The following is a 24,822-nucleotide window of genomic DNA, read 5'->3' as shown; positions in this document are numbered from 1 at the left end:
ATTTTTATCACACTGGAAATCAGAATACCTCATGAGAAATGAGGAAACACGGAAAAGCACCCAAAAGAAGGAGATGAGAACACACAGAAAGGTGGCCAGAGATGGGCAGACATTCACACAAATCCTGACTTGAGCATCAGGGAACAAGACACCAATTAAAGAAAAAGGAGAAAAGAAAAGGGGAGAAAACTGAAAAGACTAAAGGAAATCATCAGTGTGATACTGTGACTGATAATGTTAAAAAAAGAGATGAGAAGCCACAAATGGAATTACCGGGGCTAAATCTATGTCTATCAAACCAAGACTGAACACAAGTATGAGGGCTGGTAGCTAGGAGAACTCACCACATTTGGAGAGTTTCCAGGTTGGTGAACACGTGTCAATTCGGGGACAGTGATGTGCTCAGAGAGTGTGGAAGTTCTGCTCCCTTTTCCCCATACCTTACCCTGTGTATCTCTTCTATCTGGCTGGCCCCGAGTTATATCCTTTTATAAAAAACTGATGCCCTAGTAGGGAAAACGCTTCTCTGAGTTCTCTGAGCTGCTCTACAAATTAATCACGCTATATAACCTTTTGGCCAGCACAGGAGACAGCCTGGATTTGTGACAGCCTGATTCTTTCTGAAGTATGTGATGTTGTCATGTTTTCAGGACTGGGCACTCAGCCTGTGGGATCTGACACTATCTCCAGGTAGATACTCAGCTGAATTGTAGGACACCCAGCTAATGCAGAATTACTTGTTGGATGTGTGGGAAAAACACCCTCCCCAAGTGTCAGAAATAGATGTCAGGATCTTTAATGGGGGAAATAGAGTAACACGATGAGAACTGACTACTAAAACCATGGTATATGTTAATTATATCTCAAAAAAAAAAAAAGATGGAAAATGGTGGCAGCAAAGATAGGGTTAGGAAACTAGAGATTTGAAGGGTAGAGAGTAAGCAAGCAGAAGGGTCAATTAAGTGTGGGGGTAGAAAGAAATCTTTACTAAAAGAAAAGCACACTTCCCCATGGGAAATTTAAATGGATACATTTTTGAGTTACCAAATGACTTTTTTAAAAATTATTATTTTTTTAATTGAAGGATAATTGCTTTACAGAATTTTGTTGTTTTCTGTCAAACCTCAACATGAACCAGCCATAGGTATACATATATCCCCTCCCTTTTGAACCTCCCTCCCATCTCCCTCCCCAACCCACCCCTCTAGGTTGATAAGAGTCCCTGTTTCAGTTTCCTGAGACATACAGCAAATTCCCACTGGCTATCTATTTTACACATGGTAATGTAAGTTTCCACATTACTCTTTCCATACATCTCACCCTCTCCTCCCCTCTCCCCATGTCCGTAAGTCTATTCTCTCTGTCTCTATTTCTCCACTGCTGCCCTGTAAATAGATTCTTCAGTACTATTTTTCTAGATTCTGTATATATGTGTTAGAATATGATATTTATCTTTCTCTTTCTGACTTACTTCACTCTGTTTAATAGGTTCTAGGTTCATCCACCTCATTAGAACTGACTCAAAGGTGTTCCTTTTTAGGGCTGAGTAATATTACACTGTGACTTTTATTTCCTCCTCAGTCACCCTTCTAAGATACGTGCTGCTATATGAGATACACTGCTACTGTTGCCCCACTCTGGGTTCTTCTGATGCTTGACTGTGACTGTATGGCTGCTGACAGCATGACTTATCCTCACTTCATCACCACGTCCAGCCCATTTAAACTGGGATGAGACAGCAGCTGTGGGGAACTTAAGTACAACGATTGGCAGTCATGGTGGAACAAGTAGAAATTCTGGTGGCCCATTAGTGAAGTCACTCAGTCATGTCCGACTCTTTGTGACCCCATGGACTGTAGCCTACCAGGATCCTTTGTCCATGAGATTTTCCAGGCAAGGGTACTGGAGTGGGTGTGTGAATTATGAATCTTGTGTATTTTTGCCACCATCTTCAATCAACGGTAATCAATCTAAAAGCTTAGCAAGTATTTTAAATTTAAAATTTCCAAACTGTATAATAATCCAATAATGATATTTTATCCCCACAGTACCTCTGGAGGAGGGGCCTCACAGTATCCCAGTATTTCTGGAAAAGCAGGAACAAATTTGTGGGTAAAGATAAATAGCTACAGAGTGCATTGTACTCTCCTTCTGCAGCATCTACAAGAAAACAAAAATATATTTAATAAGTACATTATTCTTACCTGGTCATCCTGTGTCTAGAGTTTCTTCATTATTTATGCTCATTTCTATACTCTGCCTATACAGAGTATACTTTGTACTCTGTAAAACTGTGGGTGACAAACAGGACACAGTGATCCTTTTAAATCTGATTTGAGTCAGTGTCCTGATCAAACTTCTCCAATGTCAAACCACCTCCAAAATACAAAATATAAAAGTGCTTATCGTGGCAAAAGGTCCTACCTGATTTGACTTCATCTGTTACCTGCCTCCCCGTTCATTAGGCTTCAGTCACTCATCTCTACTATTGTTTGATGACATCAAGCAAACGCTTTGCATTTACTGTTTCTTCTGCTTACAATACTCTTCCTTCAACTCTCTATCCAATTCAACACCATGTCCTTTTCTGATCTCTCTGTTCAGTCTCCTCACAAAGAAGTCTTCCATGACTCTGCCCCAGCATTCTCTATTCTCATGACCTGCTATATTTCTCTTTGTAGCACTTACCACCATTTGACATTATACTATATGTATTTATCTGTTGGCTCATATTCCATCTCCTCTCAACAAAAGAAAGGACTTTATCTTATTCATTGCCATATGACAGTACCAACAAGATAACAAATTATTTTTTAAAGAATGAAAACACAGATCTGTGCTGACAACCACTTGGAAAGAAAGCAGTATCCTATTTGTACAGAATCAGAATAAACAAACCTACATCTAATGAGCCCTACTGAACAGAGTTCAAGATAAAGAACCCTGTTAAGGCTGACCTGAGAAAAGAACAAAAGAAAGCATCTCAGAGGAAATTTGATGACTCTTCCAAAATCATACAAACCTTCTGATTTTTACCCAAACAAAGCCACAAGGAAACCTTCTCTACCTTGGTATAGATTTAAGGCAAGTAAAGAAGAAAGGAAATTATTCTGTTACTCAAATACCCAGGGCCTCGGTTAACACAACAGGCCTTTCCCAGGAGCATTTTATTTATTTCATAATAGTTACAGTCAAGTGTTCAAACTTCAAGGAACAGAATATATTATAAAGCCAAACAGTTCTCTTTCTTTAAAGCCAATCAGTCTTTGTAATTTCTTGTCTGTCCTATACTGCATGAAGGCATTTTATAAGCTCAAATACAAAAGTTGTACATAGATAGGAGCCATGAATAGGTTTTGCAGATTATGAGGCTAATCTGGTTTCTGATCTCACCTTTTACCCACACCAGGGCAGGGGCACACATGTTTGGAATGAACACTGATGAAAGCATGAGGAATAAAGAAGTCGTTTTGCCTGTTCTGACCCTTGAGGTTGAAGGTAACAAAAAAGTCTCTTATTTACCAATCTGTGATTTCATTTTCCTACTTACTGGTAAACAGTTCTTCAGGTGGAGTTACTCCAAGTAAATAGTGGAAAAACAATGCAGCACAGCGAAGATATGGGATGATGCCATTCTTCAAGGAGACCCATAAATACCAACCAGGAATACCACACCCAATGCAGCTGAGAGGCAACAATTCCAAATGGAACAGAATACAAATCAGATGAACACCCAGATTGTAAATACATCCCCTTTCAAAAACACATCTCAGCATTAAATAATTTTTTATGCATTAACATTTAAACATTAAAACAAAATATTTAACTAGCTATAGCTTCAGTCTTTAAATCTCCTAATAGTTTCTTTTTTTTTAAATCTCCTAATAGTTTCTTAAAGCAAACCACAAATCTTGCATATTTTATGAGGTAGATTCTTAAGGCAAAGAACAACTTTTTTCTTTTTCCTAACCCTTGTAATGAAATGTGGTGCAAATGCATTTATCAGTAACTAAGCAAAGCAGCTAAATTAGCTTAAAAAATTTAATATTTTCCTGACTTCTATATTAAAACTGGTGATTTTCAGGGCAGTGAAACTAATAATCTATATGATACTTTAATCTTATAACACAAAGCGAACCTTACTGTAGACTATGGACTACATAGTTAATAACAATGTATCAATTCTGGTTCATCACCTTAACAAATGTACCACACAAATGAAAGATGTAATGGAGAAACTGGTGGTGGGAGGGAGGAAATGGAAACTCTTGGTTACTTTGCATTCTCTAAACCTAAAACAGCTCTAAAAAATAAAGTCTATTAACATAACAATGAATACACATATGCTGCTGCTGCTGCTAAGTCGCTTCAGTCGTGTCCGACTCTGTGCGACCCCATAGACGGCAGCCCACCACGCTCCCCCGTCCCTGGGATTTTCCAGGCAAGAACACTGGAGTGGGTTGCCATTTCCTTCTCCAATGCATGAAAGTGAAGAGTGAAAGTGAAGTTGCTCAGTCGTGTCTGACTCCCAGTGCCCCCATGGACTGCATCCTACCAGGCTCCTGCATCCATGGGATTTTCCAGGCAAGAGTACTGGAGTGGCGTGCCATCGCCTTCTCCAAAATACACATATATTCAGTACTTACACTGAAAAAAAGTTGACTGATGAAGACGAAAACAAAGAGGGAAACTTGGCAGCAGATGATGCTCAGCAGAGCACTCTATTGCACTTTTGGTTTTAACCTCTGTGTTATCAATATATTTCACATATTACTCACAACAGCCTTAAAAAAAACTTCTCAGTAGGTAAGTGTATTAACTATATGAACTGCTTTAAAAGGACAACTTATTTTCAACTTTTTACATTTATTTAAAGTTTAACTGCTGCGTCTTGTTAAAATTCTATCATCTTTTGCCTATATTCCTGTAACAGTTTATAAGAATAAAGATGTGTCAAAACTTGTTTTCAGTCTCGGAAACAAATGAACGGGTAATATTTATTTGTTGTTATTCCAAAAGCCTTTAACTGATTTTTAAAAACTGGAATTAAAAAGGTTCAAGAGATACTGTCAAACAACTGAACAAAGATGTGGAGTTATAAAAACAATACTGAAATAGACTGGACTAATGGGCTGTTACTCACCCACTTGTATACTGAGAAATTTCTGCCAAGAAAGAAGATGCAGAATGAGCCTCTTCACTCTCTTCCTGTATCTGTGCAAGGGGGAGGCCTGAAAAAGAAATTCTGTAAGATAAATCTACGAATTTACTATTCAATTTATTAGTGAAATCTCAATTTCAGAATTCCCTGGTGGTCCAGTGGTTAAAACTCCATCTACCCGTGCAGGGGACACGGGTTCGATCCCTGGTGCAGGAAGATCCCAAATGCCAGGGGGCAACTAGGCCCGTGCACCACAACTACTGAAGCCCAAACACCTAGGGGTCATGATCCACAAGAAGAGAAGTCACCGCAATGAGAAGCCCATGCACCACAACTAGAGAGTAGCCCTCCACTCGCTGCAATTAGAGAAAGTTTGTGCACAGCAATGAAGACCTAGTGCAGTCCAAAATAAATAAAAATAAATAAATGAGGAGTTCAGTATTTGTACATGATTTTTCGATTTGAGGTAAATTTTATAATGCAATAAAATATATAAATATTAAATGTACCATTTGATGAAGTTTGACAAATGCACACACCCATGTTAACACTATCTTTTAAAATTAATAAACTATTTTTTAAAAGCAGTTTTAGGTTCACAGTAAAACTGAGTGGAAAGCACAGATTTCCCATCTACCTACTGTTCCCAAACACCTACAGTCTCCCCAATTATTAGCACCACTGGTATATTTGTTACAGCCTACAATGATACATCATTATCACTCAAAGTCCCTAGCTTACATTAGAGATAACTCTTGCTATTGTACATTCTATGGTGGTGGTTTAGTCTCTAAGTCGTGTCCGACTCTTGCGACCCCCATGGACTGTAACCCTCCAGGCTCCTGTGTTCAAGGGATTCTCCAGGCAAGAATACTGGAGTGGATTTCCATTTCCAGAGGATTTTTCCCACCCAGGAATCGAACCCCAGTCTCCCATTGCAGGCAGATTCTTTAACGACTGAGCTACAAGAGAATCCCTGTTCATTCTATGGGTTTTGACAAATGTATAATAAGTTGTACCCACTATTATTGTATCCAGCAGAATAGTTTCATTACCCTGAAAGCCTTCTGCACACTGCCTATTCACCTTTCTCTCCCCTAACCCTTGCCAATCCCCACTTGTCATTTTACTATCTCATAGTTTTGCATTTTCCATAATGTCATACAGTTGGAATCATACAATATGTAGCCTTTTCAAATATGCTTCTTTCACTTAGTTGTATACACTTAAGAGTCCTTAAGTTGTACACACTTAAGATTCCAGCCATAGGACTGGAAAAGGTCAGTTTTCATTCTAATCCTCAAGAAAGGCAATGCCAAAGAATGCTCAAACTACTGCACAACTGCACTCATCTTACACGCTAGTAAAGAAATGCCCAAAATTCTGCAAGCCAGGCTTCAGCAGTACGTGAACCGTGAACTTCCAGATATTCAAGCTGGTTTTAGAAAAGGCAGAGGAACCAGAGATCAAATTGCCAACATCTGCTGGATCATCGGAAAAGCAACAGAGTTCCAGAAAAACATCTATTTCTGTTTTATTGACTATGCCAAAGCCTTTGACTGTGTGGACCACAATAAACTGTGGAAAATTCTGAAAGAGATGGGAATACCAGACCACCTGACCTGCCTCTTGAGAAACCTGTATGCAGGTCAGGAAGCAACAGTTAGAACTGGACATGGAACAAAAGACTTGTTCCAAATAGGAAAAGGAGTATGTCAAGGCTGTATATTGTTACCCTGCTTATTTAACTTCTATGCAGAATACATCATGAGAAACGCTGGACTGGAAGAAACACAAGCTGGAATCAAGATTGCTGGGAGAAATCTCAATAACCTCAGATATGCAGATGACACCACCCTTATGGCAGAAAGTGAAGAAGAACTAAAAAGCCTCTTGATCAAAGTAAAAGAGGAGAGTGAAAAAGTTGGCTTAAAGCTCAACATTCAGAAAACTAAGATCATGGCAGCTGGTTCCATCACTTCATGGGAAATAGATGGGGAAACAGTGGAAACAGTGTCAGACTTTATTTTTCTGGGCTCCAAAATCACTGCAGATGGTGATTGCAGCCATGAAATTAAAAGACGCTTACTCCTTGGAAGGAAAGTTATGACCAACCTAGACAGCATATTGAAAAGCAGAGATATTACTTTGCCAACAAAGGTCTGTCTAGTCAAGGCTATGGTTTTTCCAGTAGTCATGTATGGATGTGAGAGCTGGACTGTGAAGAAAGCTGAGCGCTGAAGAATTGATGCTTTTGAACTGTGGTGTTGGAGAAGACTCTTGAGTCCCTTGGACTGCAAGGAGTTCCAACAAGTCCATCCTAAAGGAGATCAGTCCTGGGTGTTCATTGGAAGGACTGATGGTAAAGCTGAAACTCCAATACTTTGGCCACCTCGTGCAGAGTTGACTCATTGGAAAAGACTCTGATGCTGGGAGGGATTGAGGGCAGGAGGAGAAGGGGATGATGGAGGATGAGATGGCTGGATGGCATCACTGATTCGATGGACATGAGTTTGAGTGAACTCCGGGAGTTAGTGATGGACAGGGAGGACTGGCGTGCTGCAAGTCATGGGGTGGCAAAGAGTCGGACACGACTGAGCAACTGAACTGAACCGAACTGAAGATTCCTCTATGTCCTTTCATTGCTTAATAGCTCATTTCTTTTTAGGACTGAAGAATATTCCACTGTTTGGATGTACCACAGTTTATTTATCCATTCACAAGGACATACGGGTTGCTTCCAAGTTTTGGCAATTATGAATAAAGCTTCTATACACACCTGTGTGCAGGTTTAGTATGGACGTAAGTTTTCAGTTCATTTGGGTAGGTATTAAGGAGTGTGACTGCTGGACTGCATGGTAGGAGTATGACAGTTTTGTAGGAAACTGCCAAATGGTATCTCAAAGTGGCATTGATTTTATTCCTGCCAGCAAAGAATGAGCGTTCCTGTTGTTTCACATCCTTGCTAATATGAAAACGCTGTCAGTGTTTTGGATTTTTCCCCTTCTAATGAATGTATACTGGTATCTCGCTGTTGTTTTAATTTGTAATTCTCTAATGACACAGAAAACGAAGATCATGGCATTCAGTCCCATCACTTCATGGGAAATAGATGGGGAAACAGTGGAAACAGTGTCAGACTTTATTTTTTGGGCTCCAAAATCACTGCAGATGGTGACTGCAGCCATGAAATTAAAAGACGCTTAATCCTTGGAAGAGAAGTTATGACCAACCTAGATAGCATATTCAAAAGCAGAGACATTACTTTGCCGACTAAGGTCCGTCTAGTCAAGGCTATGGTTTTTCCAGTGGTCATGTATAGATGTGAGAGTTGGACTGTGAAGAAGGCTGAGCACTGAAGAACTGATGCTTTTGAACTGTGGTGTTGGAGAAGACTCTTGAGAGTCCCTTGGACTGCAAGGAGATCCATCCAGTCTATTCTGAAGATCAGTCCTGGGTGTTCATTGGAAGGAATGATGCTGAAGCTGAAACTGTAGTACTTGGGCCACCTCATGTGAAAAGTTGACTCATTGGAAAAGACTCTGATGCCGGGAGGGATTGGGGGCAGGAGGAGAAGGGGATGACAGAGGATGAGATGGCTGGATGGCATCTCTGACTTGATGGACGTGAGTCGGAGTGAACTCCGGGAGCTGGTGATGGACAGGGAGGTCTGGCATGCTGCGATTCCTGGGGTCGCAGAGTTGGACACGACTGAGCGACTGAACTGAACTGAACTGAACAACACCTGATACTGAACATCTTTCCATATATTTGCCATTGGGATATCTTCACTGGCAAGGTGTCTGCTCAGGTTTTTTGTCCATTTTCAATGAGGCTGTTTGTTTTTTTACCACTGAATCTTAGTCCTTCGTATATTCTGGATAACAGTTCTTTACCACATGCATCTTTTGCAAATATGTTTAACCAGTTTGTGGCTTATCTTCTAATTCTCTTGATAATAATCTTTTGCAAAGCAAAAGTTCTGAATTGTAAGAAGTCCAGCTTGTCAATTATTTCTTTCATGGATTGTACCTTTGATGTTGTACCTAAAAAGTCATTGTAACCTCAAAATCACCTAGATTTTCTCCTATGTTATCTCCTAAGAGTTTTATAGTTTTGTATTTTACATGTAGGTCTAAAATAAATTTTTAGTTAATTTTTGGGAAATGTATAAGATCTGTGTCTGTGTCTTACATGTGGGTATTTGGTTGTTCTAGCACCATTGTTGAAAAGACTGTCTTTCCTCCATTTGTCTTCATTCCTTTGTCAAAGATCAGTTGATTATATTTATGTAGGTGTATTTTGGGCTCTGTTTTGTTCCACTGATTCATTTATCTGTTCTTTCAGTAATACTACACTGTCTTCATTTCTACAGCTTTCTATCAAATCTTAAAGTCAGGTAGTATCAGTCCTCTGTCTTTGTTCTTCTCCTTCAATACTGACTTGGCTATTATGAGTCTTCTGCCTCGCCAAATAAACTTATAATTAGTTTGCTGATAATCAAAGAACAACTGGCAGGGATTCTGACTGGGAGATTATTTGGTTTATATTTAATTTTTCCAAATTTACTTTTGTGTGTCTTCCTTCTCATACTGAAAATTCAGTTCCCAATGGCATTAACACAATTACTTACTTGATTTAAATATTACCTAAGATAATTTCAAAATAATAATATTAGTACCACTGATACTACTAATTGAGTTCAAATTAAGATTTTTTTTTTAGTTCCTCCATTATCAGAATATATCCTACTAGGAAAGTACACTTCAAATACTGTTTTTTAAAGTCACTAAGCAATTATTTTCTCATTCATTTGTTGTTTTCAACTGTCAAAAAATCATTTTTGCCATTCAGATTTGTTTTTGTTAAGTATAATTAGAGTTCTAACATCAACTACATTAAAAAAAAATTCACAAGAGTCTTTGCATAAATTCTTGTACTCTTTACTTTGTACCAGAGGTAACTGTTTTTTGTTTTCCATTTATACTTCTGTCATTTCATTTATTTAAAAAGAGCAAATATGAATATATATAAACATATATATGCATAAATACACATAAAATATCTTACACAAAGGTATTATACTATAACTTCTGCTCTGTACCCTACTTTTTTTCACTTAATATTCCTGAGGTCACTTCTTTTATTCATTCCATTTTATAGCTGCACATCATTCTAATATAAGGGTACACCATAGGTTATTCAACCAATCACCCAGTTTTTTGTTATTCCAAATAATGCTACAATGAATAATCTTATGCTTATATTCTTTCATATTTCTGCCAGTAGAGCTTTGGGGTAGATTCTTAGAAGTGGGACTGGTGGGTCAAAAGGTAGATGTGTATTTAATTTTGCTAGATACTATTCTAACATCACTTTAATTATCTGTCCTCTAAATTATTTGAACTTTCATTAGCTATTATTGACCACTGATACTCAAAACTCAATTCTGCTTTCTATTAAAAGCAGAATCTAAAAGGACAACTATACCACAATTCCATGATGTTGCATTACCCATGTATCTTCAAACAAGGATATATATATTTTTTCATCCAAAAAATATTCATTGAGTTCTTATTGGGTATAACAAAAGTTGCTAAACATTTTAAGTTTATGAAGGAAGATTCTGAAATTTGAATGTTCCCTATTTAAGAAGCTTACAGTAGGGATGCAGGAGCAAGGAGAAGCAGGGAAAGGAGTGGAAGAGCAGTAAGATATAACTATAAAACAAGACACCAAGTGATAAATGCTATAAAATGAACCAAGTACTATCATTCCAGCTGGAGGAATCGACAATGTTTTATAGACAGGCTTATCAAAAGGCTCAGAGTATTTAGGCAGGGACAAACATTGGAGAGACTAATCTCCAACCTAGACCTTGAGGAATGGAAATTAAAAAAAAGAGAGAGCGGGAAAAGCAGATCCAAATGGCTTCCCTGTGTACCTAGAGAATAGCTGCAATGGAGAGAATCAAGTGGTTTAGCTAATTATTCCTGTCACAATTCTACCTTTCCCTTTAAACAGCATTCGTAAAGAAACAAATGAACGATCATTCAATAAGAGACATAATACAGAATGGTTAACCACAAGCACAATTAATTTTCCCAGTAAATCACAGGCAAATGTTATTTCCATTTAAGAACTGATGGGAGCTTTACCTGTGTCTATGGTAAGAAGTATCTGAAGCATGTGTGCCATGGTGATCAAATGGAAGAGATAAAGGTGGTTATAGGAAGAGCTAACTGGTGAAGGCTGCAGATCAACAGCATCATCCCAGTACAAGGACGGGAATGCTAACACAGTACCCACCTATGAGAGAAAATCGACATCAACATGGGTAGCAAAAGGACCAACACAAGTTACTCTCATAACTAAATGTAAAGAATATAGGATCCTGTACCATGTGTGTTTTTAAATAACCACGATATTTTTCCTAATTATTCAACAGGATATTTTAGAATATCATATACCATAAACAGAGGCTAAAAGCCATCATCAAACAGATTTATCCCTTTGCTGAGTCTACTTATTCTAGTTCTAGGTAATGGTCTCAACCCTGTGGTTTTAGGGGGATTCAACATTACAACCATTTGGGGAGCTCTTAAAATAACATTGATACATAGGCCCCACCCTAGTCCAACCAAATCATAATATCAGGGGTAAGGTCCAGTTACCAGCATTCAAGATTCCCATGAGAGATTTCAAAAGACATGGGTGACAACCACAGGGTAGAGGATACTGGCTAACCTTGCATCCACAAAGTCTATGATCCTAACCTTACCATGGCTCTCTAGAAAACTTGTCTTGAAGGAATGAAATCGTCACAGAGATGGAAAAACTGTACAAGAAATTCACAAAACAGTTGTCACTAACCATAGGTGTTTGGGGGAACACCTAGATGCGCCCATGGCCTGGTCCATATCACGAATAATTAACAATTTTAAGACAGCTCACACCATTATTCACTGCTTATAATGTAAACAAGTTGAGAAAAAGGGGAAGGGGGAAAACATATTATTAGAAAAAGTCTGCCTGTATAGACACTAACTAAATTTAATCAACTAGACTACAATCTATTACAACGTAAAGGGTAAATGTGGTTTCATTTTTAAAGTGATTTTGATGCTCTCAATCAAATCTGTATCTATTTGTAAAGGGATTGGAAAAAAGAGACTAAACTTTCAATGTCAGTACTTATAATCTTGAACAAAGAGCATAAATTTGAATGAGGAAAACACTTATAAACTTGAGTGACTTAAAAAGAAAATTTACTGAACACTTACCAAAACATGAAATAGATCTATGGATAGAAGGCAAGGTGTAGCTTCTGATTGCAGGTTAGGAAGAACAACTGAAAAACAAACAAAAAACCTTAATGTAGTTCAGCCAGTAATACAGCAATGCAGTTAAGTGTAATACAACATACTAGCATCTAAAACAAAAATTTAACAGGGTTAAAATACAGATACTGATAAACTGGTCCATCACACCTTTAAAATACGGGAACCATAATTAAAGATACATAAACTGAGAAAAGGCTCTAGAAAGCTCTGGATGCAATTTAATGGTTGAAAGATAAGATATAGGAGGAAAGGGTAAATAAGCTAGGATGACTGAAATAAGAAATTGTTCAATAAGTATTACACTTGCTGAATGAGAAAGAATTACTTTTAAACAATGTTCTCTACCACTTCCTACCTCCAACTACACATTTCTAAATGTTCTGTGATACACGAAATACATGAACAAGTTGGGGGTTGGGGAGCAGGGAGAGCATGCAAATCGGTGTAAGTGAAGAGGATGGAGACAATCCCCCTGAACAAAACTAGAAAACTGATGAGTAGAAGGAAATGCAGACAGTTCAAAAACTTTGCGTTTCTGATTTTGGTCCTTCTCTAAATTCAGAAGTCAGCAAAGAGTGACAAGGAAGTGAAATCAAGAATTCAAAACAGTAAGTGTTTATATATACATAACCACAAGAATTATATTTAAATAAAGCTATCATTTGGTTAAAATGAAGGAGAGAAGATTCTTTTCAGACTAGGTCAGTTTCTTAACCCCAAATCCAAGATTCTAAACAAAAAGCATAAAAGTTAAGAGCATGGGCTTTGGAGTCAGACAGAAATGGGGTCCAGTACTTCCTATGACTATCTGTCACAGGCAAGGTATTTGACTTCTCTAAGCCTCCAGTGTATACAGGATTGTTGGAAGGTTTGTTAACCTGTGCATTCAAAGTACTTAACCTGAGTGCTGCATACAGTAACCACTATAAACACTATTAATACTGGCTTTATAAAATAAACTAAAGTGAAAACAGGGCTCTGCCATTAACTAGCTATGTGTTCTTTTTCAGTAATATTTTCAATACGTTAGTTAACATGTTCATGGCACAACCAACACTACCTACCTTATTTTTTTCTCAGTGTTAAAGTATTTTGCTTCCAGGACATTTTAATAACTCCTAATTCCTTGCCCTGATTTTATTAACTTTTCAGTCAATAGAATACTCTGTCATCAAATTTTGCTCACAGGCAGTTGTGAAACTTTTGTATTCCCAGATGCCTACTGTATCTATTTTAAAAATCCTCTGAAATCAAGTTCATTTTTGACATGCATATTTTCCTCCATTGGTAAAATCGTTCATTTATGCTAAATTAAATATCTCAGGGAAACTTAAGTGATATAGTTTACTGGTTTTATGACCTTGGTCAAGTCACAGAAGTTCTCTGTGCCTCAGCTTCTTCATCTCTAAATTGGGGAAATGATAGTTTCGTTGAAGAATGGTGGTTAGAAGACATGATTATATAAAAAGATCCTTGTACAATGTTCAGGCATCATTATACAATGCCTGGCACATACATGGCAATGAACATTGTATGTCCTATTATTACTGGAGAATCAACATGTTAAAACTATATTCATCATCTTTCACATAAAACAGTCTCTACTGTGGACTTCCCTATTTCTTTCCATAGTCTAGTTATTTCTTTTAATTCAAAACCTTGTTTCTACCCATCCCAATTGCCTCCCTAATTTATGCTACTATGTGTGTGTGTTAAGTCGCTTCAGTTGTGCCTGACTCTTTGCGACCCTTTGGACTGTAGCTTGCCAGTTTCCTCTGTCCCTGGGATTCTCAAGGGAAGAATACTGGAGTGGGTTGCCATGCCCTCCTCCAGTATGCTACTATATACAGATACATATGTTACTTCTAATTTTTCCTTTTCCCAACCCAGTCTATACAATATCTAGCCTTAGAATAATATTGTTCAAAATGTTTCAAAAATTCCCAATAACCTAAAGTTCAAACTTCTCACTGGGGCATTTAAGACCTATTTATTAAAACAACTTCATGCTTCTCTATCTATAGGTGCCACTATTCCTATCAAACCTGTCTATTTGAACATACCACATGGTTTCCTACATCCTCAATCTCTGTTAAAATTGTGCTCCTGGCTTGGAACGCTATCTCTGTTTCTCTCAATGTATCTTTATATACCCTGTTAGAGCAAAAAACAGCAGAGCCACCAGAGTGGTCTCTTTCTGTCTCAATTCATAAAGCACATATTTGTACAATACATCTACCATTTGTCTATTGTATAGTGTGAGTTTTCACAGAGGTTCTGCTTCTTTAATTCAATCATGAGTATTACAATGGCAGGGACCATATCTTGTACCTCTAACAGAGAGTTTACAGCCCTAACACCTTGCAAATAAAGATGTTCTCACTAATAAATTTTCACATGACAAACTTTTACATAAAGGCACAAAGATATATTACAGAGCAAAAGAACATCAAGTTTATTAGTTACTGTCAAATAGACATTATGCAATATTATTTCAGTTTCTTCCCTCTGTGATGATGTTAGTCTCCTTGCTTGGTATTTATTTTGAGGTGTTTAAAACATTGAGATGGTTAGATAGCATTCCCCAACTCAACAGACATGAATTTGAGCATCCTCTGGGAGATAGTGAAGGCATGTGGAAACCTGGCATGTTGCAGTCCATGGGGTCACAAATTGTTGGACATGATTTAGTGATTGAACAACAATCAACAGTTACAAATCCCATAATCTGTGATGAATGTAAAAGCAAAAAGACTATTTAGAAGTGTTGGTAAAACAAGGTTTCCAAATTATAACTGAAATGAAAAGAGATAACAAAAATTTTTAAAAAGCAAAACCAAAATACTACTATACAAACAGGATAAACTGTTAACAACAGGAAAAGGTCCTAAGAACTAGAAGCATGTGTAATATGTGCAAAATTCTGGGCCTGTGCAACTGATCAGTAAGAAAAAACAGTAAATGAAAAAAGGAAAAAAAAATTAAGTGTATAGTTAGGGAACAGCATTAATGTTAGATTACTACTAGCATGAGGTTAATTCAGGAGATAGCTGGAAATTAACTTGAAAATATAAAAGGTTAGCACAGTGGAAATTCTAATGAAACTTAGGTGACAGCTTTGAATGGAGCCATGGAACCCCCATGTCATTAGAATGACTGAAAGCTGCCCAGGAAAAGTTCCCTAAGAAGTTTGTGAGACTCAACGAGGAGGAAGGTGACCTGTTTCAACAGACTTTCAGGGTAAAATAGTTGGTCAATTTGGGGAAACAAAGCCTGTTTTCTAGCTAGAAAAAAACTATGCATTCTTTTAAACCTTAAAAAGAGAGAATGGCTCTCTTATTTGGTAGAAACATACTGAGGAATTGAATTGTAAGCTTAAACCTCTTTACCTGTGACATATTTAATTTATGAACAAAAGACATAAAGAGGGTTTTTAAAGCTTGACCTATTTTAAATGCAAAGGAGCTGCTGTGGTGCAAATACCTAAATGGAAATCCAGATAATCAAAATGAAAGTCAAATCATTCTACTATGCATAACCTCTAATTTTTCTTTTAATTTTCACAGTGAGACCATCACATGAGCTTAGCTAATTTCTAGCTTATCAGAATCTAAAAAGAAAAAAAAACCCAACTCAGCTGTTATAGCCTGTCTCTCAAAGAAAAAGGCATGCATGGACCCACAGTCTAGGATTACCATAATTAACACTTCTATCATTTTTACATGACTTTGATACACACCAGAAAAATGACATTTTAAAATGATTTATCCACATTTCTGCTCCCTTTTCTAGCCAGACTGACATCAGTTCAGTTCAGTTCAATCGCTCAGTCGTGTCTGACTCTTTGTGACCCCATGAATTGCAGCACGCCAGGACTCCCTCTCCATCACCAACTCCCAGAGTTCACGCAGATTAATGTCCATTGAGTTGGTGATGCCATCCAGCCATCTCATCCTCTGTCGTCCCCTTCTCCTCCTGCCCCCAATCCCTCCCAGCATCAGAGTCTTTTCCAATGAGTCAGCTCTTTGCATGAGGTAGCCCAAGTACTGGAGTTTCAGCTTTAGCATCATTCCTTCCAATGAACACCCAGGATTGATCTCCTTTAGGATGGACTGGTTGGATCTCCTTGCAATCCAAGGGACTATCAAGAGTCTTCTCCAACACCACAGCTCAAAAGCATCAATTCTTCGGCGCTCAGCTTTCTTCACAGTCCAACTCTCACATCCACACATGACTACTGGAAAAACCATGGCCTTGACTAGACGGACCTTGGTTGGCAAAGTAATGTCTCTGCTTTTGAATATGCTATCTAGGTTGGTCATAACTTTCCTTCCAAGGAGTAAGCGTCTTTTAATTTCATGGCTGCAGTCACCATCTGCAGTGATTTTGCAGCCCAAAAAAATAAAGTCTGACACTGTTTCCCCATCTATTTCCCATGAAGTGATGGGACCGGATGCCATGATCTTCGTTTTCTGAATGTTGAGCTTTAAGCCAACTTTTTCACTCTCCTTTTTCACTTTCATCAAGAGGCTTTTTAGTTTCTCTTCACTTTCTGCCATAAGGGTGGTGTCATCTGCATATCAGAGGTTATTGATATTACTCCCGGCAATCTTGATTCCAGCTTGTGTTTCTTCCAGTCCAGCGTTTCTCATCATGTACTCTGCATAGAAGTTAAATAAGCAGGGTGACAATATACAGCCTTGACGTACTCCTTTTCCTATTTGGAACCAGTCTGTTGTTCCATGTCCAGTTCTAACTGTTGCTTCCTGACCTGCATACAGGTTTCTCAAGAGACTAGTAATTAATACTAAGGGTATTAGTGATTGTGGATGTTGGTGTGAAGAGCCCTTGGGTGGGTATAAGGGATACAAGTTGACAACATTTGGAAAACACTTGGTTTTAAAAATAAGATTATAGATATTAGAGGGCAACCATGTATTTTGTTTTTTCTTTTGTAAGGTTGTGGTAATGAGTGTCTGACATTAGTGTAATGTGTTGTTGTTTCCTAATACACTGCCAGAAATGCAATGGGAAAAGACATGCAAATAATGTAATTCAGAAAAGACTCTACCTGATAGAAGACGAATCAGATGTTTCTGTATCAGGACTTGAGAACAGGTAATCCTTTGTGCAATGGCAAACTGCATTAATGCTTTCAGACCATTATGCTAGATTGTAAGAGAAGGGAAGATAAAAAGATAAGTGAAGATGAAAGACCTAAGACATTCACTGTATAAACCAATCCTACTCTGTAAGAACTAGTGTAGACTTACTATATACTTTACATTATTGCAAATTTAGTTACAATATTTTTAATACTTCTAAAAAGTTTTATAACCTCACTGAATTCTGTAATAGATTTTCCCATGACAAAAAAGTATTAAAGATACAATCATCTCAATCTCATTTAAGGACTCATTTTCCCCAGAGTCATTCTCTTAAATGTCTGGCCTACATCATTCTATTCAGGCCTGTGCAAATACATGTCTTTGTAGAAATTCTAAAATGATGGCAGAAAATCACTGAATTCAGGGAACAGATCTGCTTCCCGGATGGAAGGATGGGAACTCTAGGGAAGCACGTTGTGGACTCCAAGTCCCCTGGGCCAGCTGTCAGAAAATAAGAGGAAAATGGCTAGGTGAGTGGTCTAGGGAATCCTCAGTTGCCCAGTTTGTTTTCAAAGTAGGCTACTGAGCATACTTCTTAAGTATTGTTTGCAGGGTCCCCAAAGTTCAATGGCACTCCACTCCAGTACTCTTGCCTGGAAAATCTCATGGATGCAGGAGCCTGGTAGGCTGCAGCCCATGGGGTCGCTAAGAGTCAGACACGACTGAGCGACTTCACTTTCACTTTTCACTTTCATGCACTGGAGAAGGAAATGGCAACCCACTCCAGTGTTCTTGCCTGGAAAATCCCAGGGACGGAGGAGCCTGGTGGGCTGCCGTCTATGGGGTCGCACAGAGTCGGACACGACTGAAGCAACTTAGCAGCAGTAGCAGCAAAGTTATAAGGCTTAGGCCTGAGGCAGGAGTATAGTTATATAGAATCAGAATCTGTCCATGAAGAAGTTATGGCTTAGTTTTATTCTAGAGTTCAGTATGAAGATTTATTTGGAGTTAAGCCAGCATTAATACTTAATGTTACATGATGATGCAAAATAAGTGAGAAGGAAAATATAGGAGACATTAGGGTTCTGATTTGGAAATAAATGGAGAGGGGGATAAAAAGTAACCAAGTATCACCAGAAATCTGTGAATTACATTTAACCAAGACTGAATAAACTCTCCAAAGTGCATAATGTTGGCCTTTCCATCTCCCGAGTTTGAAGTAGCTTTAAAAAAACCAAAACGGAATTCTGCTTTTACAGAAAAAAAAGTGAATAAAGATTTTTTAAAATGGTAAATGTACTGAGGACTCCCTAAAAAAATACACCATGTATACCCTGTTGGACTACATACCTGTCTATTTTGAAGTGCTCCAAACAAAGGTTTTCCTTCATCTCCCAACAGGTTTTCTCAAAGAGCAAGAAAAAGAAAAGTAATAAAATTTGAATACTGCTACAACTGTATATTTGGTTTCTAGCTATCAGATGTTCATTAATTCTATTTTGACCAAATAGAAAAGTGCTTTGCACTTTTCGCCTTCAAAATTTCATGTTTAAGTCTATGCCAAGATTTCCACATTTTTGAGTGAGAGGATACTACAGAGGCAATGTAGATCATGGACAAATTGCTTTTATAAATAATAAAACCCGTGGAGCAATCTATAAAGAACACTTGGGGAAAACAAAGCATTCTGCTTCACTTAGCCTCCTTTTAACATCTCTTCTATGCAAAAAGAAAAAACAATTTCAATTGAAGTATAGTTGACTTACAATATTAGTTTCAGGTTTATAGTAATTGGATGCTTTTACAGATTATACTCCATACAAAGTTATTATAAAATATTGACTATATTCCTATGCTTTATATTACTTCCTTGTAACTTTAAAATACTTCCTTGTACGTATTATATTACTTCCTTATAATAATGTTATATCTAGTAGTCTTTACCTCATAATCTCCTTCACCTATTTTGCTCCTACCCTTACCGCTCTCCCCTCTGGTAACCACGAGTTTGTCCTTTGTGAGTCTGTTTCACTATATTGGTTCATTTGTTTCATATTTTAGATAGCACATATAAATGAAAACATACAGTATTTGTCTTCCTCTGCAAAAAAACCCCCTAATTTTAAAAGTACAGCTGCAACCTATTTTGTTAAAAAAATACATAAAACAAAAGTAAGTAGCTTTATTGTTAAGTACTATTAAAAAAGAATTAGATTTATAGGATAGAACAAGGTGAAGTTGAAAATACAAAAAACCCATGAGCTCAGAAATATATTTTGCCTTGTTGGCTAGGGTATATTACTGAATCACTTATTTTCACTCATCTTTGGCAGCAAACACATCTATGAGGCTAGAAAGCTTATTTCCTATTTTCCTTTTCCATTTTTGAATGGACAGTAATAAAAGACCCTCTGTTTTGATTCCTCAACTATTTTTCTCAACTATGCCAACACATCCTGCATATGTCTCTCCACACCCATAGGGAGTGAGATAAGTTAGCCATTTATGTGCTAGGAATAAAGCACAGCCTTATATCCACTGGATGGAAAAAGCCCTATAGCAAAAGCAATATAACACTCTATTAATCAAATAATTTCCAATTACTTTGTTACAGAAACACATATGAAGAATCAATCCTATTCTTCAATGAACTCCTCATCCATTCTATGACAAAACTGTCACTTCTGAAAATGTTCAAGGCCTAAGTAAAAATCTCCAATTCCTAATGCTTGTGTTCCCCAAATAGTCAAGTGTAAAGGTACCTTTACTGGCAATCTGCAGATAATTAATAGATCATGACTCCAAAAGAATGCTTAACATTTCATATCAAATTATTCAGATTCTATTTAAACCTCATTTCCCCCTTTTCTCCTTTTATTTAATGACAGTAAATATAAACTTGTGTATTTATTTTTTACCCACAATTGAAGTCTGACAGGTTTGGAAATGACTCCTAAAATCTGTTCACAGAGACTAATGCTGGCATGCAGAAAGGGTCTGTGAAAGAAGTAGCTTTGTGCTACTTAATTCAAATCATGAGATAGTGTCATTTTACAAACTTTACTTAAATGAGGAAAATGTGGTAGAACCATTAAAAACAACTTCCAAACATACTGGAAAATGAGTCTGAAACTGGCTTAAAGACAATATGAAAGAATTACAATTCTTAAATGTTTTTCATGTAGTACTCTTATCTTCTGACTGTCATAAGCAAATATATTATTTTAAAAATCTGAGTGATTCTTCACTGCTTCATTTCCCCTAGCTTTAATGAGAGGTAAGACCATGTAAATGTAAGGTGTATAACCTGTTGATTTGATACACTTTTCTCTAAGAAGCTTTCACCACGGCAGAGAATCTAACAGTAGGCTTCCCTTCAGATTTGGGAGGTTTCTTGCTGTTAATCTTTCTCCTGACCACCTCAGTCTTCCTTTCTCTCTCCTGGTAATTTTTTAGGTCGTTTGGTTTACCTTTCTTTTTCCTCTCAAAGTGTAAAAGAAATAAAAATTACTGGATATTTTTGGGCTGATTCTCCTTCCTTTGCTTTTTCTCGTATCTTTCATTGTTATATTGCCACCTTTTAAATACAGCTTGCTTCACGCTGTTCAAGTATATTTAGTTTTCTGTTACGTATGCCCATTTTTGTAGTTAAAAGAGATCAAAACAAAATATCCTCAAACTAAATGGCATCATGCCACCTAATCTACTGATATACCAAGAGTCCTTAAACAAGTCAAAGTATTCCAGGCCATTAGGGTAGGAAAAAAGGAACAATTTTTGATCAGCCAATGTTAATTCTGTTTCTATAAAAGCTCCAAACCAGTTTTCTTATAGGCTTTACCAATTGCCTGGATAGTAAAAGCACATGTGCTCCAGGTCATCATGGGGATTCGAGGATCTGTTTCATCAGGAGGCACTTTCAATCCAATTCTATAAATTGTTGTGGCAAAGAGAAGGACCATTTCCTTGATGCTATTAGAATAATTTAACCTAAAAATAAAACAAGAAAAATTTTAATAAGGATTTAGTAAAGGGGCTACCTACTGAGAAGTCCACTTAGATACTGAAGCAAGAATTTAACTTCTTTTGAAGGTTTATTCATTAAGAAGAAAATGGTGAAAGCAGAACTGTAGCTCCTATGGGTAGAAAAATGTATCTGACAAAATGGTAATGACCTAGATAATTTCTTGTAAAAGATGCAGTAAATGATCACAGCAGAAAGGGTCGAGGTCCAAATTAAGAACAGGTTAGAGACAGGATTAAAAATCAGAGGAAACATATCCGACATAAATTTCAGTATATGAAAAGGGACCAAGAAGTACTTTTGTGCTGATAGGGGTGTATGTGTGTCTGTGTGTATATATAATAATTCATGTATTAGCAATGATAATTCCTGATTTCGTGAACTTCTATTTGTAACAAGTAACAAGTATTTTCAGTAGTGATGGGATATACAACGTAAACAAGGATCACAACTAGAAAAATGAACCTGAGATATTATTCATTAAATAATAGTATCTGGTTTGGATACATTATATTTTTCAAAGTGTCTTCACATCAATATCTTCTCAATAACTGTATGAGGTAAATTAGGAGACCACTGTCTCAATCTTACAAATAAGAAAAGGAACTGCAGTGGGGGTGGGGTGACCTGAAACTTTTTAGAAGTCACAGGGCAAGTCAGATGTGACTTTAACTTAAGTCTCTTAAATTCTGCTCTTCCTATAGGTGGAAATATATAAAAATAGCATTTTTGTTGGTTAAAAATAGTTAATTATAGGCATGGTTTGTCTTAACATATACTAAATACATATTACTCTATCTCAAATCACTTAATATCAGCACAAATAAAACTCTAGGGAGATGGCAACAAGATAAAAATGGGATAAACAAAACACTTTCACAAATAAAGCAAGAAGGAAGAAAGGAAGAATTGTTCTTCACTATTATTTTCACAACCATTTACAAACTTCTCCTGTTTAGATACTTACGAAGACTGAACTCCATAACTCAAAATTGAATGGAACTCAAGAGTAGAATCACCCATTCCTTGATCAAACAGGACTGGAATTGTTGGGTTTTCTCCTTACAAATTAAAAGGAAAAAGAAAAAAAATCATGGGAGTTTAGTGGGACACATACTTTTTAAAGGTTTTGTAAATTACATACAATTACTTTAGAAAATTTGGATAATGCTAATAAGCAATAAATAATCATTCAAGATATTTCCATGGATAATCCGACAGCATGAGGGTGATATTTTTCTATTCTCCATATAAATGTTACACATGTAGATTTTTTTTTCTTAAAAGGATAATAACTCTAGCACCATTGCGTATCTTGATTTTTCATTAAAAGATCATATATATCTTCCACATCAGTGACTGTCCCTCTTTATTTCTATTTTTAGTGAATGCATAGTACTCTGTTAGTAAGGCAGCATACTTTAGTGAATAAGAGCACAGGATCAGGAGACAAGTTGCCTGGGTCTGAATCCGAGCTCTGCTAGTGACTATTACTAAGACCTTGGGTGGACACTAAACCTAAACAAAATGAAGACTGTCATTCCCACAAGTGCAATGAGTTAGTTTTCTTCTGGTGGTTCTTGAGATTCTTCATCTTTGGTTTCCAGAAGTTTGGGTATGACCTATCTAGGTATGCTTTTAAGTTTATCTGTTGGAGGTTCACTGAGCTTAAATTTATAAATCTAAGTCTTTCACCAATTTGTAAAGTTTCCAGCTATAAATCCTTCAAATATTTTTTCAGTATCATCATTTTTCTTTTTAGGACTTCAGTGACACAAAACATTGGGTTAAAGGGAACAAAAGAAGGCTCCATATGTCCCTAAGGCTACGTGTTTTTCTCTGTCACTTTGCTGTCGATTCTTCATTGCATAATTTCCCTTATCTAATTTCAAATTCACTGATTCTTATCTCACCACCTCCCATTCTACTACTGAGCCCATTCAGTTAAAATTTTTTTTTCATATAGTATTCTTTCAATTCTGTTATCTCCGTTTGGTCCTTTGTCTACATATATATGTTTTTTTCCCCTCTGCCGAGAACTTCTGTCTTTCCATTCACTTCCATGAGTGTTCATCTTTAATTCATGTTTCATCATTATAAACCTGCTTTAAACTTTTTGTCTGAAAAGTTCAACATTTAAACATCTCAGGATTGGAACTTGGTTGATTGTTTCTTCCTTGAGAGTTGGTCAGATCCTCCTGGTTCTCTGTACCTTGAGTAATTTTGGATTCAGTTCAGTTCAGTTCAGTCACTCAGTCGTGTCCAACTCTTTGCAACCCCACGGAATGTAGCATGCCAGGCTTCCCTGTCCATCACCAGCTCCAGGAGCCTGCTCAAACATATGTCCATCAAGGTGGTGATGCCATCCAACCATCTCATCCTCTGCTGTCCCCTTCTTCTTCTGCCTTCAATCTTTCCCAGCATCAGGGTCTTGGATATTTTGAATATCCATTAAAAAAAAAGGCTTGCATTAAAATTCTCTGGAAAAATGTACCTTTTTTGTTGTTGTTCTAGTAGGCAACCAACCCAATTAGGTTCCATAAGTTTTGTTTCACTCTGTGAGTGGTGGTTCCAATGTTAGTTTTTAGAGCCTTTGTTAAGCTGTTTGGGTCTGCCAGTACATGTACTACTCAGAACTTAGATTGGGACTTGAGTGGTGGTTTAATGTAGTTTCAGTCTCAAAGCTGTTTTTACCCTTCTTTGGGCCTGTTCTGTACCTGTGTAGGCTGGAGGTGAGCTCTGGACCTGTGCTGGTCTCAAAAGGAGGAGATTCCTTTTCATAGTGCTCTCCTCTCTGGGATTTCCCCTTATTCTCTCTAGCTGCAAGGGGCCCAGTTTCCCATTTCCTTTAGTCAAAATGATCAATTTCTTTCAGCTTTATAGTCCCCTGTGCTGTCATGCAGATTCACATGACCAGAGTTAACCTTGGGATGGAACTGTGAGGCAAAGAAATGGCTAAGACTCCACACTTCCAATGCAGGGGGCACAGGTTTGATCTCTGGTCAAGAAACTAGGATCCCACATGCTGAGTAGTATGGCCAAAAAAATTAATTAAAATAAAACGAAACAAAAACACCTAACTGGGAATTAAGAAAAGAAAAGAGGATTCACCCTGCAGTTTTTGGAACACAGTGGTCCCATTTCTCCCAGTTCTTTTGGCAAGTAAGACTGATTTTCTGTTGGGAT

At 37.3% G+C, this 24,822-nt stretch overlaps 1 protein-coding gene across 1 annotated transcript in view; it reads right to left on the bottom strand.

Moving 5' to 3' along the window:
• The window catches only part of UBR1 (ubiquitin protein ligase E3 component n-recognin 1), a 154,691-nt gene that overhangs the window by 30,397 nt on the left and 99,472 nt on the right, over positions 1–24,822 (bottom strand). Inside the window, exons 34-42 of the mRNA XM_068963839.1 lie at positions 22,604–22,697; positions 21,454–21,602; positions 18,963–19,018; positions 17,576–17,672; positions 12,445–12,512; positions 11,320–11,470; positions 5,144–5,231; positions 3,551–3,684; positions 2,052–2,160 (exon numbers count right to left, since the gene is read on the bottom strand). Of these exons, the coding sequence (XP_068819940.1) occupies positions 2,052–2,160; positions 3,551–3,684; positions 5,144–5,231; positions 11,320–11,470; positions 12,445–12,512; positions 17,576–17,672; positions 18,963–19,018; positions 21,454–21,602; positions 22,604–22,697 (946 nt within the window). The remainder of the gene's footprint in view (positions 1–2,051; positions 2,161–3,550; positions 3,685–5,143; positions 5,232–11,319; positions 11,471–12,444; positions 12,513–17,575; positions 17,673–18,962; positions 19,019–21,453; positions 21,603–22,603; positions 22,698–24,822) is intronic.

This window comes from Capricornis sumatraensis, chromosome 2 (genome assembly GCF_032405125.1).
Source record: "Capricornis sumatraensis isolate serow.1 chromosome 2, serow.2, whole genome shotgun sequence".
In the NCBI taxonomy this organism is placed as follows: Eukaryota; Metazoa; Chordata; class Mammalia; order Artiodactyla; family Bovidae; genus Capricornis; species Capricornis sumatraensis.
This window is presented reverse-complemented; position numbering and strand designations above follow the sequence as displayed.